This window comes from Phalacrocorax aristotelis, chromosome 17, assembly GCF_949628215.1.
Source record: "Phalacrocorax aristotelis chromosome 17, bGulAri2.1, whole genome shotgun sequence".
NCBI lineage: Eukaryota > Metazoa > Chordata > Aves > Suliformes > Phalacrocoracidae > Phalacrocorax > Phalacrocorax aristotelis.
The window spans coordinates 2,942,210-2,958,048 of NC_134292.1; the positions used below are offsets into that span (position 1 = coordinate 2,942,210).

The following is a 15,839-nucleotide window of genomic DNA, read 5'->3' on the forward strand; positions in this document are numbered from 1 at the left end:
TTTTTGATGAAAAGAGATGACTTTTTAATCAAATATTAATCATTGAATTGTTTGTCTATATGAACAAAAAGTCCAAAATAAAGCAGAATATTTAGAGGTGCTTTACCCACATTATTTTTCAACTGAGCAGAAAAAATTTTTGCACTAATTTAAGACTTTGAATTCTTACCTAAATGTAAGATGAGAAAATGCTCATGAGTCAAAACTTCTTGTGGGTAGAAACCAATTTTTAATGCACTTTCATACTCATAATAATGTGAACAGAAATAGCCAACTAAAGGGGTCTTTGAGAATTCCCCCAGTAATGTTTGTTGGATAATTTATTGGTTGAGGTAACTAGTTCACATTTTATGAAATGTTATTAGCTGGATGGGTTTTGCTGTGTGTGAGAACATATCTGGGTTTCACAATACTTTTTTTTAAAGACAGATAACATCTTTACCAATCCTCCAGTTTCTACAGTTGCATAGCAGGAGGAACTGGCAGAGTGTTTTCTGAAGTGAGCCTGTGGATTTACAACTCCCTTCCCTAAGCGGGAATGGATCGGGATCTACTGGGAGCTGGGCTGGGCTGGAATGCTGTCTCCTAGAAATGCAGGGGACCGTAGGAGTATTGTGGGGTTTAATATTTCAGTGTGTCCAAAAGTGATTACAATTTGGGGATCCTGTGCTGCATTTTACAGGGGTAGTCACTACTCACACTGTGTGTGAGAAACACTTAGATGTACCATCCTCCGCTAAATGCTCTGCTCACTCTCCCAACGATATCCTGAGTGATAGAGACTGCCAGCCCTTTTTTGTACTCTTTTCATCCCATTTTTGTTTTGTAGAGGGCCTGCATAGACTTCGCCATAAGTGCCAAGCCACTGACCCGCTACATGCCTCAGAACAAGCAGTCTTTTCAGTACAAGATGTGGAAATTTGTGGTGTCCCCTCCCTTTGAGTATTTTATCATGGTCATGATTGCACTCAATACCATTGTCCTAATGATGAAGGTTAGTGGGCTGTTACTGAATCTTTGCAATTTTGGGCTAGTGAGTGTGGTGTTTCCTGGAGAGGCTTTGTACTCTCATCCTGAGAGCTGGGGGTGGATCAACAGGAGCAATTGCCAATTCTCATCTGCCTTATGTTGTTTTTTGAGGCCTTGTTGGGACTCCTTCGGTCCCCAAAGGGACTGAAGATACTGAGGAGATACTGCAAATGGGATTTCCCTGCACAACACTGGTTTGGCTTGTAGCCCCTTTAGTGTATGGCCAGTGGGATGGGAACCGGGCTCTGCAGATCTGGGCTTCCAGCTCCAGAGCAAGGTCACTTCTTGGGGGGATGCTCAACATCTAGCTGTCCCAGGGAAATTCCTCTTCTCCTTAGGCACCATGGACATAGAGGTGCAGATAGCTGGATATCCCGCTATCCCCTCCTATCCCTTGCCTAGCTCAGAGTATCTTCACAGTCAAGGAGTCACTATATTCTTAGGGTCTGCTGGAACGAAACACTCTTCTGCAGTTGTCCTCTGGTTTTGAAAGTGCCCTTCCTCCCTCCTGGTCCATGCTCTACTTATGAGGAGATGTACACCTGCAACAGTCTCCCCACCTGGGTGTACCCCCAGCTACCCCATTAAGATAGCATGTAGGCAATGGTGTGCTTCTGGAGTGGCATGAATAACCATATTGTAACCCCAAGTCTTGCTTAAAGTGAGCACAAAATCTGGCATTAACGGGCAAGAGTCTTGCAGTCAGGCAAGTCAGCTGGGAAGGTTTTATTCTATAAGTGATCTTCCAGTAACAGCCTTTCTTCCATCCTGGTTTAGTTCTATGATGCTCCAGAAGCATATGAAGAAATGTTGAAATGCCTGAATATTGTGTTTACATCCATGTTTTCAATGGAATGTGTGCTGAAGATCATTGCCTTTGGTGTGCTGGTATGTGCCTTCCTCATTTACTTTCAACTGTTTCTTCTCTACATGAAATGCTTGTATTTCGTGACGTGTGTTTAAAAACAAACAAACAAAAAGCCTGTGTTGCAAAAAAGAGTAACCCCTGGATCCCTCTGTCCCCCTTGTGTTTTCATTTGGCAGAATTATTTCCGAGATGCCTGGAATGTCTTTGATTTTGTAACAGTGTTGGGAAGTATTACTGATATTTTAGTAACAGAGATTGCGGTAAGTACAGTTTGCTCAATTTGCTTCATTTACCAACAAAGCTGTAGCCTGTCAAGACATTGCACCTTCTCCTTACCAGCCTTATTCCCTAGAGCTGCCTCTGGGACTCGTTGTGTGATGATGTCCTTGGGTGACCTGGCAGCCTGTTTCCATTAGCTCTGCTCTTTCCATGGAGATGAGCACGGCTGTCTGCCCCAAAGACTTTCATGCAAAAAGCTGTGATAAGAACAGCAGTGCTAGTGACTCTGCCAGGAAACAACCTCTTTCTCGTTCAGCAAATGACTCAAACCCTGAGCCATTTTGGCCTATTAATGGAAAAATCCTGTTCAATTTAATAGAGGGAAAACATCAAAAGGATTCTGGTGAATAATGTGTTTCATAGTGTGAGGTGCTTTGCACCTACCCAACCTTGGTCACGGGGCAGAGTGAAGGTGATAAGAGGAGTGAGAAGGGAAGAGGTGATGGGAGCGTCAAAACAGCCAGAAATCCATCAGCCTGCACGGTCTGCAGTGGGGGAACATGGTGCATTTCTGTTACGTGCACCAAAGCTTTGCAGGGCAATTATTAAAACAAATAAACTTTACAATGACTGCTCTCTCCCTGCTGATGAGTCCTGTAGATTACAAGAAGTGTACAAACTTACCCTTAAATTCTACAGGATTTTTCCATAAAGGCAGTAAATGTCTGACTCCAGCCTTGACTGCCTGATATTATCCAATTTATAAATTGCTCCTCTCCTTTCCCAATGCATGTTTTAGTTGATGATGCTGTATCTGTATGTGGTTAACTTGAAATTTACCATAATTTTTTTCTCAGTCCCTGGGATTTGCTTATAGATCTGTTTTGTGTGTGCTAAGAACTATGCTCCCAGACTTCTTTACAGGACATTCAGCTGGTGATGAAGACCATATTACTGTTTCTAACAAAATGCATTATTACCTAGCCTCTTTGGTACAAAAAAAAGCACACAAACCCCTGAAGTTTTACTCCCCACATGAATGGTTTTCATTTAACAGTTGGTGAATCCTATCTTATAGGCTTTGGCTTACCTTTTGTTTTCAATGCATGGCTTACAGCCAGGGTACAGTTACTCAGATCAAACACAAGGTCTGACCACCACTTCTCTGAGTGCTTAGGAGATTTATTGCACCGTGAGCAGCTGCCGGGTGCTTGTCTTCACTCCCGCTGTCGTGGGACGTTCTTTCTTGCCAGACCAAAGCACCCAAAACTTTGCCTTGGTTTGAAAATATGTGAAAACATTGGCAAGTCAGGCACAAACGGAGACTGACTCTTATCTTCCACCCTTCCTTTGGACACTTTTACTGGGAGGAAGCAGCACAGCCACTCGCACGTGGTAAGGAAGACTCCGGTCTCTCCGAGATTGGTAACTTCTTCAGGAAGGTGTCTCCTTCACCACATCAAGCCCACATGCCTCTTACTAACATCCTCCTTTGTGCAGCTGTTTTGCAGGCAGAGAGCGGCCATCAGTGTTGTCCGTTCACTGCTTGGCAGGCAGCGGTCCCTGCTCAGTTAACATTGGTCATCGCCTCTCCCTCCAGCTCCCACGGGGGTGGCCCAGCCTAGGCGAGGGTGCCTGACACCTGGGGAATGGGCTACGGACTGACCGGGTTGATCTGTGATACGTCACTGATGTTAAAACAAAACCCACAGCTTGTCTGGGGCTGTATATGCACGTCCCCAGCTTTTTGGATGCAGTGGCTGTCCCTTGGCACTGCTGGCCAACTGTTAGGGGTAGGAGAGTTAGTGTGTCCACAGAAGCTCCCCACCCCTCTCCTGGTCTTCGGGCTGCAGAGTAAATGTGCTCCCAAATACCCTCATGTGTGTTGGCAGGCACTGATGCAGTAACCTCAAGGCTGCTCAGAGTGACGGCATCACCCTTCCACTCTGCAGTAATTTCCCTGGTTTCCAGCATCAAAGATAGCAGCAATTTGGGGATGCCTTTGAAGAGTAGTACGAGCTACCTCTAAAACCAGTCAGTAAATTCCAATAGGGTTAAGCTCCCAAGAACCTATACACTTTTCTGTTATCCTCCTGGGTGGGAAGGGAGAGGCTTTTGGTTTATGAGTAACTAGACCCATTGTGTCAAACCTTAGAGAGGACTCTAATGTCGGCCAAAAGCTTCCTCTGGCATTGTGTCCAGTACAAAGCCGCTCACAAACATGTCTTCAATATAAAAGCCATATCTTCCCCAGTACCACCCCAGCCCCTGACCTCTTGGTTCTGTGTCTCTGTCCATAGACCTATTTGAGCTCTGCTCTCTCTAAATCATCCGCTTCTGCAGTGCTTCTGTACAGCCATCGTGTCTCCTTTCCACATGCTTCCCCCGCAGGCAGAGAGTGCCCAGAGGTCCACCCCCCACCCTCTTGCTGGACTGGTTTTTCAAAACTTCTTTCATACAGCTCCTCTCTGGGCTCTCCCCAGCCCGTGCCCACCTGCAGCAGCATACTCAGCCGCACTGGACGGTGTTCGTAGCCCGTGCTCTGTGCTTCCTTAGGCTGCACACATCCCTCTCTCGGCCTCAGGCAGGGGCGATGGGCTGAGAGGTCCAAGGTGCTGCGCACGGCTTCCCGAAGAGGCGTTAAGAGCTGAGTTTGCTTAAAGGTGACGTTGGTGCACAAGTCTCAGAATCTCTGTTTAATTACACGAGCGCGAGTTTGCAATGGTGCCCCAAAGATTACATTTATAACAGAATTGTTAATGGCAGCGAGTAACAGCAGCTTTCAGGATGTCTTACACGGAGCAGTTCATTTGCTTCATCCAGCAGCATGTGGTGGAGGTACCGGGATCTCCAATGCCACTGCAAGCCTTCCTCTCCTTCCAGTTGTGCAGAAGGGCTATGGCACGTAGGGTGGAGAACAAGCAGAAGGATCTAGCACTCTGCTCCAGTCCTATTCTGTTGGCTCCGCAGTAGGTTGCAACACATGTTACTGAGCCCCACAGTGCATAAGGGGAAACTCGAAGTATCCCCAGGCTTCCTGGGAACTGCCAGGACTGTTTTGCTGCCTGGAAAGTGGCACGGTGCATGTATAACCTGGAAGAAATACACTTTAAACCACCTTTATAATACATAACCTGCTATTCTTTTCACCTAAGTAATTTTACTTCTGGAATTTAGAACCAATTAAAAAAAAATGTAGAAAAAGGCTAAAAAGCCCTATGCAGTGACAGTGAGCGCGCTGTCTGCAAGCAGCAGGGACCAAGGTGAGGGCTGGTAGGTGCTTCATTCGCAGAGCACAGATCAGGTGTAAAGCATTGAGTCTTTAATCCCGCTGCCTCTGCCCAATCCTTTTCTGCCCTTTACCCTTCCAGGTAGGGCAGAGTATTAGCTACGGATGGGGACAAACACCCACTCCACGCAAAAAGCCCTAGCTAATGCTTAACTCCACTTCAGTTTTCTGGCTCGGTGCATGACCAGGGGTAGAGCAGCCCTTTGCACCATTACGGAGCTGAGGATGACCCAAGAGGAGAGCAGGTTTTTACTCATCACGCCTCAGAGCTGTGTCCCCAACGCAGGACGCTCTCTTCTCCCTCTGCCTTCCTCAGCTCCAGGCTCTCCTTGGCTGATGGGCAGTCGTGGGGCTAGTTGGGTGGCAGCCCCCGTTAGTCCTTCCCTGTGCTTTCAGCCCTGTTGTTACCCATTCACACAGGATGGTTTCTCAGGCTGAGAAGCCCAGGTGACAGCTGCAACGTGAACTCGACGGTCTGCATCTGTCCCCCTAACAGCCACCCGTGACGCCCTCCAGCTCCTCGCGGAGAGGGGATGCTTTCTGGGTATGACTTTGAGATCAGGCTTGAAAATAGTTGCAGAAGCACCGCTTTTCTCCGTGACTATGTTTTCCAGCTATAAGTGTTCTCCAAGGTAAATAAACCTGCTCACCTGGGCAGTCTCATCTGGAGAGACTAGGCTTCCACCAGCCTTGCTGCATCGGTGCTTTTAACCCACTGAAAAGTAAAGATAAAAGGAAAAGAAATGTGTTGATTAATTGCTTTATTTTAATTTTGTAGTCATGTCATATGTAATTTACTTTGTGAATGCAGTGGAATATATATTTTTTTTATTTCCTTAGGCAAAAGCACGTATGTCAGTTTTTTACCCTCCCAGTAATGGGAGTAAAATAGTAAAACAGGTGGCATTAAGGAGGATGTGTCCTTGCGGACACGGCCAGCCTCGGGAGGCCAAATGGGTTTATGGCAAACTGACATCTATTTCTGTGCCTGGAAATATAAAAAACGTACTGAGAAGTGTTTGTGAATTGTCTCCCAATTTGCATTACAAAATGAAATGCAAATAACTACTGCACTGTCTGTGTTACCTTTAGGATCTCAGAATCTCTTTTGGTTTGAAGCATTTTTAATTTATATAATTGTCATAAAATAACACCCCCAAAAGCCCAACAGTTCTTTTCCAGTGAAATTTTCAGAGTTTCCTTTTTTGCTTGTCCTGATTACTCATTTTCTCTTTTGTTTCCTGTTTTGTTCTTTATTTTCCTTATCTACCTGCTGAATCACGCCATCCAATCAACATACAATGCGAAAACCATGTCTCCGTCTGTATGTTGTGCACCTGCTGCTCAAAAAAAATAAATTTGTAAATAATCTTGCAAATATCCATCCATGAAAACATCACATATAGGACACGGTTGGTTTCATTGAATTTAAACAATTATTTAAATTCTCTGCTTTTATTTTCTCTCGTTTTTCTTTAATTTAATTCGTTTTGATGAGATTTCCGATTGCACTGGTGAAAAAGCCTCACTGCAGCGTGCCTCAAAACTGGCTTCTGTTCTGCATCTTCTTCCCCTTGGCTAATTGGTGACGTGAGGCAAATGCAGTTACCAATAGCCTGTTCTCCGCTGTTTGTTACACCTGACAATGATAAAGGGGACACTGACAGTTGCTTTATTTTGGTGGAAAATTGCATGAGAATAGGAGGGAAGGATGCTTCTGGATGACCTGGAGTATAGAGAAGATTGGCTGGCTGGGAAACCCTGCATTTTGTAAGTGGTGGTTCCAAATTCAGTTGGCAGAAATCAGTTTTGTTTTCTTTTATGATGAGATGTGTTGAGCTTTCTGCAAAGGGAAGCAGTACGGTTAAGAGGACTGCCTTACAGGTATTTGAAGCCTGTGGTTTACACTGTATTGTAAGGCAAAAAAACTACTGAAGTGATTACAGACTTGCTTCCCTCAAATCAAAAGAAAAGTCATAGGAAAGAGTGAATTTCATTCAACTTCGAAAATTCTTTGTGATACGAGCATATAGAAGCATTTTGCCACCACAGTGGACACAGAGTCCCTGGATGCAAAAGCAAACACCTCAAGTGAAATGCATAAGCCATGTTATGAACAAGGCTGAAAAGTGCTGGGAACCAGATCTCACTGGGAATTTAGTGCCTGATTCCATATGCCTTTGGAAATACTGGCCTCTGTCTTTGAAAATCATAAATTACGCAAAAGAGGGTGAATGAAGAAAAATACGGTCTAAAAAAATGTATTTATTCTTCCATTCTTAATTGCCTTTGCTATGGTTAATAACACAAATGAGACCATAAGCTTATGAAAAATACTTTCTCGGCCACCTGACGAGAGCTCTTAGGTCTCTGTTAACCTCTGGGTTTTCTGTTGCACAGTTGCTGTTAAGAAACAAGTCAGAGTCGATCTTCATGACAGACTGCAAATAAGCTCCATGCTTCGTGGGGGGGTCGGGGGAGGAATTTTCTGCTAGGAAACAGTAAGAAGGAAATGGCAAAGTGTAAGTTAAAGGTCTGCGTAGTGCAATCTGCGCCGGGAATCCTCTGCGAGTGCTGCCGTGGCTGGAAGCGCTACTGATGTGTGGGAGCTTGTGGACATCTTTGGCCACCTCACCTGCGCGCACCCCCGGCGTGGGCAGCAGAGATAAGTGCTCTGGCATCAGCTGTACGCATGAAAATATACTGGAAAAATCAGCTTATCTCTGGGTGAATTTTGGTCTTGTTGCCGTCCGTGTTTCAGGTTAAAGATTTGAGTGCTTATCCTGCAGTTTGTTAGCATTGCAGCCTCTATGGTCGTATGTGCAGGTCCAGGCTTCTTCCATCACTTGGCATCCCGGGTGTCCAAGTTAGACCTCTGGACCCCCAAGGTGTCCCCTGGGGCTGCCTTCCTCCTTCCAGCGTGGATGACGGGAGCCTACAGTGACTACAGCAGAAGCACCAAAGCTGAAAGGTAGCAGGGAACAAGGATTGTTCTGAGCATCACACGCTTATCATTTTCCAGTGTTCCTGGCTCAGGATGAAAGGACACGGTATGATATGCCTGTAAAGGCAGAGTCCCCAGGACACAGAGGAGTGTGGCAGAAATCTTTAGCCTCTTAAAATCAGCAAGGGTTTGCCCCAAGCTTCAAAGGAAGTCAAGATCCTGTGTAAAAATAGCTCCTTTTCAGTGCTGCCAATGCCACGGACATCTAAATGGGAACACAGCCCTTTCCTCTACAAGATTTCCTTAGCAGAATAGGTTAATTCTTGTTGATGCCGGATGAAGAGAACTGCCAAAGCTTTCTGAGTGATCCGTTCTTGCCTTGGTCAGACTCCTCTTCCCACAGCTCTGTGCAACTTTGGGTGAGCCCTTCACCTTGAAGACAGAAACCCAAAGTTTCAAGTCCGGGGCGTTGTTGTGTTCTGCAAGTGGGCTGCAGGAAGAAGCAGGGATGAGCAGCCCAGCTTCTGCTGAGTCTATTACCTTGTGGCAGCGTAACGTAGCCTCCCTCACTAAATCCTGCAGAGCATGTCCAGCCATGGCATAAAAACCTCATATTCCCATTGCAGGTTTAAAAATCCAAACCACTAAATCTACTGAGCTAGTGGAGCTTATTCTGTACCCTGTGGACAGCAGGCACAGCTCCTGTGTTGGGGAGGAAACCACTCTGCTGCTGAAGATGCTGGAGGAACAGACCTGGGCAATGGCTGTACGCCCTGTTCTTCATGGGTTTCTGCTTTTCAGTATGGAAAACACCTTAAGAAAGGGTAAAAGAGGCTGCCCGTGGCAGGACAGCAGTCAAGGCCAGATTTTATCCCTGATGTCTGTTCTCCCTGTCTCCCTCCTGCTTTGCAGTTTGCTCCAGGGATGCATCACTTAGCTGAGCTTCAGTCACGCTCCTGTGGTGGGAAGCGGCGGCTGTGCCCAGATCCCCAGGGCCTGCCGGGTGGCTACGTGTCTTGGGTACCAGAGCCCAGGCTTTTAGGAAAATAGTGACAGGCCGGGGGGAAATGTTTTTCAAACATAATTTGCTAGTCCTCAGGTGGATTATAAAATGATAAAGCAATGGTGCCTCTCGCGAGCACAGGCCCGCCTTTAGCAGCTGTGCAACAGAAAAGCAAACAAAAACCCAGAAAGACAGACTTTGATAACCCAGAATGTGACTCTGTGTGCGTCACATGTTACAGAGGTGGCTCACTGGGAGCAGAACTGATGCAAAACACGGTTATACACAAGAAATATTGCAACGTGGAGTTTCCCCTTTAACTGCATGCAATTCTAATACCTGCCTGGACAGTTGAGTCGTCAAAGGATGGGTTTTCTATGCGGTGTGCCGAGGGTTACATACGCGGAGCCCTTCCATCCATCACGCGCGTGTGTAATTTTGCCTCCCTATGAACAGCGCAGAGAACAGTCCTTTGAACGGTCTGCGAATGTTGGTGGTGGTGGATTCTCCTGGGTTGCGAGCGATCCCTGCAGAGCTGAGGCTTGCTCCGTGCTTTAGCAAGTGGCAGCGCATGAGTCAACCGGAGATGGTTTGGGCCTGGGGGTAAAAAAAAAAGGGGTTATGGTCTGTTTGTCCCTCCAAATCCCAGGGAATGGGGGGTTATAGACATAACTGCACAGTTCTGAGCCCCCTGTTTCATACTGCATGATACAGATACCCTGTGTAAAGCCTCATGTAGCACAGGGATAGCCTGTGCTGAGAGTGACCTTGTGGTCAGCCTAGACCAAAGCAGATGTTAAGCATCGTGTCAGCTGTGAGTATGAGATTACAGCAAAGTCTGAGCAAAACAATGTTCTTTTTGTTAAGCTGTAGTAACGTGGGAAGAGGGAGGTAGGGCAGGTTCGTCTGCAAAGAGATGGATCCTGCAGACGCTGCCTGTGCACACGGTCCTTGGAGGAGCGTTAGGCTTGTGCACAGGAAAGATCTGGCTTAAGCCTTGCTCCGAAGGTAATAATTTGTCAGACTTGCAGGCCTGATGCCTGAGTGCCATGAACGTTAAATGTAAGGTCTGATCCGGTCCCCACCGGTGGGGAAACCCTCCGTGATTAAAAGGGGCTCTGGGTTAAGCCTGTGCCCTGCACCGAGAGCCCTGCCGCCGCGCTGCGGAGGCGATTCAGCCTGCTGCGCGGCCGCGCCGGGGGAGCAGGGCGCTAAGGACCAGGCTGACGGCACCTGGTTATCCAGCCGTGGCCCGGGCCTGCCCCCGGGGCCCCAGAGAGCGCTCACCCGCAAAGGTGAGTTCAGCTGCTGTTTTGTGAAGGGAATGAACCTGATGTGAAAAATAAAAGAGAAGCTGGTGCTGAGAGACAGGTGTTGAATTTTTAGCACTTGTTTTACTGACCTTGAGCAACCCAGGGGAATCCGTGCTTGTGTTTTGCCTGCCAGAGCTGCTTTCTGTTGCTGATTTGAATGAGCTCAGTGTTGTCTGCTCTTTCATTGAACATACCTGTGCTTTTCTCTTTTCTCTTTATTTGAGGATTGAGTCTGATATACAGTCTGTGCCTAACTTTGAGCTGCTTGCGTTTTTAACATGAGAGAAACCGAGTGCATGCCTGAGACTGACTTCTTGAACTCTTTGATGGGATTGGTGGAATGCAATGCTAATGGCCCCAAAACTGAGCTGGCATTTAAATAAATTAATGGATCCAACAAGCCCCTCAAATTCAGCATGAGCTCTGTAGCCAAATGAACGAGAAACGTGGGTCAGTTCAATATGACTGGGTGTCTTCTGGTAAAAAAATAATACAAGGGAAAGACTATTTTTGCTCGTCTTTACCAACAAGAGCTCCTTATTATATTTTCCAGTCCACTGCTTGATAGTTTAAAGTGGGATGCCTTCTCTCTTTAGCTAACTCAGTCAAATAAGTGGCTGTGAACAGAGATTCACAAATAAGTGAACTGGAATCAGTACAGAAAGGGAGGATATTCTTCATCTCCTTAAAATAGGAGGGCAAGAGGGATCTGGCTTTTGCATGTTTTGTTTTGGAAAGAACCCTCTCTAGATTAGCTCATTGGGGCAAGAAACCTCTTTTCCCTGAAATAAAGAAAAAAAAAGGGGGGGTGGGAGAATCATACAAAACAAATGGAAGTCAGAATCTGTCTCCAGCAGTTCTTTGATCTACCTGCGAAGGCACATTTAATAATAATTTTAAAACTCAGCAGGTTCCTAAGGCACCCTCCTGCTGTTGAATGCTCAACCTCCCCAACTGATTCGCTGCCATTTCCATCTTCCAATCAGTCTTGCTGGTGCCATTTCTCCGTGACGAACCTGTCCAGTCACATGGTGTATAAACTTTTAACACCCCCAGGTTAGAAAACATCCTCATTCTTTCAAGGATGTTTTATCTTCACTGGACAATGCCTTTCTTTGTTACGGTAGAGGCTATATATGCAGTCCCTTGCAACTGTCTTGGCTTAAGATCAATTCACTGTAGAAAGCAAGCTGACCAAGACGTCAAAACAACCTCATTCTTTACAAAATGATGATATGGCACCATTACCTCTCCCTGAGACTTTAAGGGGAGAAAAATATGCTTTACTCAAAGAAAACAAGACCTCCATGGACAGCGTGAAAGGGCCTTTTCCTTTTCTATCATTGACCCAGTAGCAGAGGGGAGGGCTCTTGTGGAGAGGGATTTTCTCATACTTGCTGCATGTGGAGTGATCTGCACTGACGAATGTTTCTTTTGGAAGGTTTTCTGGTGGCCGATTTGCTGCTTAGATCGTGAAGCTGGTAATTTTAATTTCTTTTTTGCGGGCTGTGGTTACTAATCGCGTTAATTTCTGAAGGACACAAAACCTTTACTTTCCGCAGGATAACTTCATCAACCTCAGCTTCCTGCGGCTCTTCAGGGCAGCGAGACTTATCAAGCTCCTTCGCCAGGGTTACACTATCCGCATCTTGCTCTGGACGTTTGTGCAGTCTTTTAAGGTAAGTGTTAGGCAGGTGGGAGGCAGGGAAGAGACACAGGGAGATGGTAAAGCTTGGCATGTCTGTAGCATTGTCCATTGAGTATCAAAGAGCTTCCCCTTGCCAAGGAAACGGCCTCTCTGCAAAGCAATTACAGCAGCATTAGTCCTGCAGAAATGCTAACTGATTTGCACTGAACATCTCCTGCGCACTGTAAGTGCTGAGCATTTTGGAAGACGAGCCTGAAAGCCGGGTGGCTACCGACGCAGGCTCGCAGCAAGCGCGCAGCGCTCACGTTGCCCTTGAAAACTACCACAAAATCCCTGCGGCAAAATCAGGTATTAGCATAAGGAACCAGTAGCCTGACTAGTAAGTGCCCTAATGCCTGCTATTTGCCTGCAGCGAGTGCAAGGTTAAATTGCTTTCACTAGGTTTCAGTCTTGGTAGAATTTGATAGAAGTGAAACACAAACCATTGCGTTTTGGTAAGATAAACCGAAAGTATATAATGCAGGGCTGTGTTTTTATGACATGGAGGATTACAAAAATGATTTTTCTGTTCTAAAGTTGAGGTAGTTTCTTTCCCTTGTTTCCTTTCCCCTGTCCTTCCCTCCCAGCAAGCCTCAGCACGTTGTGGCGTGGGCAACCAGCCACGGCAGCTGGATATGGCACTTCTGAACCGAGTGACCCTCAGACAGGTGCCTTACAGCAGCTTAGTTCTCAGCCTGTGCTTAGCCGAGATAGCTGTTTTCCAGATCTAAAATAGAACCCACATGCCCGAAAGCTGGTAATTTTTAACAGCTCTCAGCTGGTTTGCAGCATGTTTCCACAGCTTGTTCTGTTTTAACTGTGGCTATGGTGTACGCTCAGGTTCAGCTGCGCAGGGAGGAGACCATTTAATCTGAAACCAGGCTTTTGTGGCACTGGCACTGAGCTCCAGCACACTGGTATTTATTGTTGTGCATCTGTAGGGTGGAGACCCCCAGTCCCACCACATGTGGACCCTCTCCCAGAAAGCACTTGACCTCCCTGGCTCTGGAGATCTCACAGGACTTTCAGAGAAATATAAGTAGAGAGATGATGTGGGAAAGCAAAGCACAATGAAGGCTAAAGATGGACCTGTTCACTAGCTCACAGCCAGCAAACCCCACCTCCTGCTCTCTGGTGCGGTGCTGCGCGCACGAGCGCTGCCCACGCACACGGCGGGTGGCTCGGCCAGCCTGGGGACCCTTCCTCTGCCTTTGCAAAGGGTCTTACCTTCCTCTGGGCTGAGCTCTGAGGTCTGTGGGTGATAGGGTGTGTCCTGGGGGCTGTTGCAAGCTCGGGGGGGTGGGGTGTCTGTCTGCAGGTCGGCGCAATGGCAGCGTATTTGCTGGAAGGCGTTATGGTGGGAAGCGGTGTTTAACGGCACAGAGTGCAGTGGGATGCAGAGCAACCGGTTTCTTTTGCTTTAGCTGTGCTTTCAAATACATCATGGCGTCTGAGTCAAAGCAATGCAGAGAGGTTATTTTAGGTGATAAAGCTGTGAGGAGGAGTGTGCTCTCTCCAAAAATGGAAAAGGCTTTTTAAGAGAAGAAAGGCATTTCTCGCCTGCCATTGGGGAGAGACGCTGGGTGGCTCTGCCCATGCCAGGCTGGCAGTGCGGGCCAGCCCCGTGCCAGCTGCGAGACAACCGGGTTTCAGCAAAGCGTGAATGTGGCTATTGGTTCGCACTGGAGCCGGCAAGTTTCTGTTAGACCTTTCAGAATATAGAGGCAAAATTTTTTGGAGGGTGGAGATGGGAACATAGCGATTGTTTTTTTTCTACAAGCAACCTGGAGAAGAACTGTGGGCATCTGTGCTGTTACCCCTTGGCCAGGGTGGGACCAAGTGTTGTATTACGCTGTACGTCTCTTTAGGAGACACCAGACAGGCAGCTGGTGCTTTCGCATTCAACCTCTGTGCTATGCTTTCACCCGACCACCAAGCAACTAATGGAAAGGGACTGTGATGTGGGGGGATTGCAGTGCCTTAGATTCGTTATGTCGTGTTTTCCTTGAGAGTGGATGGAGATGCTGCTGCTGCTACTCTCACCCTGTAACCGATGAGGAATCCTGCGGCCAGGAGAGCCGCTTCCAGAGGCTGAGTCATGGGGTCTGCAGGTATAAGATGCTCCCACTCAGGAGAAGGTCATTGGACTCTGTAGTCTTGGCTAGATCTTGGGAGAGGGGCTCAGCCAAGGCCCTTTTCAGTATAATCCCGACCCTTTCCAAAGTGCGTGTGCAGAGTCCTGCCCCTGAGGCAGAGCTGGGATGGTTCCTGGGCTGCCTGGGGGGCTGCCTGGCCACCTTTGCCCCATTCCTGAGCTCTTGGTCCTTGCCCTTGTGCAAAGGGGTCCAGCAGAAACCACATCAGCCCTTCGCCCCATATTTCCTACTGGTCTCCCCATAGGCAGCATAACCCCTCTCCTGCCCCAAGCATCACACGGTCTAGCCCTACAGCAAGAATTCTCATTTTTTTAGCTATTACTAATTAAGAGGCATTAATTACCCATTTATTTAGCCTGAGTGGAAAGTAGCTATTACACTCAGCTTGGGTGACATAATTATATTGTAGCCTTCACTGATTTCTTGCTCAAACTCAGAGTCTTTTTGCCCTCCTGGGATTGCAATCTGTGCCTGTTTCAGAGCAGTAACTTGCTCCTTGGATGTATATTTTTCTCTCGTACTAAATTTACAACAAGGTCATTAAAAATTAATGTTCGTACAATTATGCGTAGAAAGTACCAGTGCCTGCCGGTAGCTCCAGTGCTTGCCGCGGAGCTCCTCATTGCGCTTTCCTTGCTTCCTGCTTATCTTCCTGCAAGGATTTATAGACAGCCCTTGGAAAGCCCAGGCTGTTTTGTGACCGATGAACACCTGGCTCCAGGGGTTTGTCTGCTGAAGGCTGCCAGAATTGTTAATAGTCTTTCCCCAGTTCCTCCATCTGAAGGACAAACGCCACAAAACATGGTGCTGCCTAGGAATTAAATGCTACCGGCTGACATATGCATTTGCTGTCATTAATACAGTCTTCTCCTTTTCCACAGGCCTTGCCTTATGTGTGTCTCCTCATTGCAATGCTCTTCTTCATCTATGCCATTATTGGCATGCAGGTAAAATTTTTTGCTTTAATACTGACCTGGTTTCGTCCCGCTGGTTCAGGGTGCGAACGGGTTATTGCCTGCGCAGCAGGATCAACACCTGACTTAGGATGAGGCAAAGGCAAATTAGAAGTGCAAATAAGGCAGCTTTTTTCTACCCTTATCACCAGGACTTGTGTTGAATGAGGCCCTGGGTGTACGGATATTTCTGGCCGTACAAAGGCAGAGCGCGGGCAGGCAAACAGGCTGCAGGTGTCGAGCTTGCAGCGCAGCATCTCTGGTGGTGGTGGTGGGCAGTTGCATCTCCCGCAGGCAGGACACGTCCCTCCCTCAGGGTACGGGCTTGTCAAGAGGCTGAGAGCAGGGAGCAGCTCAGGCACTGCACCTTCCGAAAAT

At 47.2% G+C, this 15,839-nt stretch overlaps 1 protein-coding gene across 1 annotated transcript in view; it reads left to right on the plus strand.

Annotated features, from left to right (window-relative positions):
* The window catches only part of CACNA1B (calcium voltage-gated channel subunit alpha1 B), a 303,786-nt gene that overhangs the window by 244,926 nt on the left and 43,021 nt on the right, over window positions 1-15,839 (plus strand). The window contains exons 30-35 of the mRNA XM_075111828.1: window positions 830-994; window positions 1,807-1,917; window positions 2,074-2,157; window positions 6,812-6,817; window positions 12,228-12,344; window positions 15,390-15,455. Coding sequence (XP_074967929.1) covers window positions 830-994; window positions 1,807-1,917; window positions 2,074-2,157; window positions 6,812-6,817; window positions 12,228-12,344; window positions 15,390-15,455 — 549 coding nt within the window. The remainder of the gene's footprint in view (window positions 1-829; window positions 995-1,806; window positions 1,918-2,073; window positions 2,158-6,811; window positions 6,818-12,227; window positions 12,345-15,389; window positions 15,456-15,839) is intronic.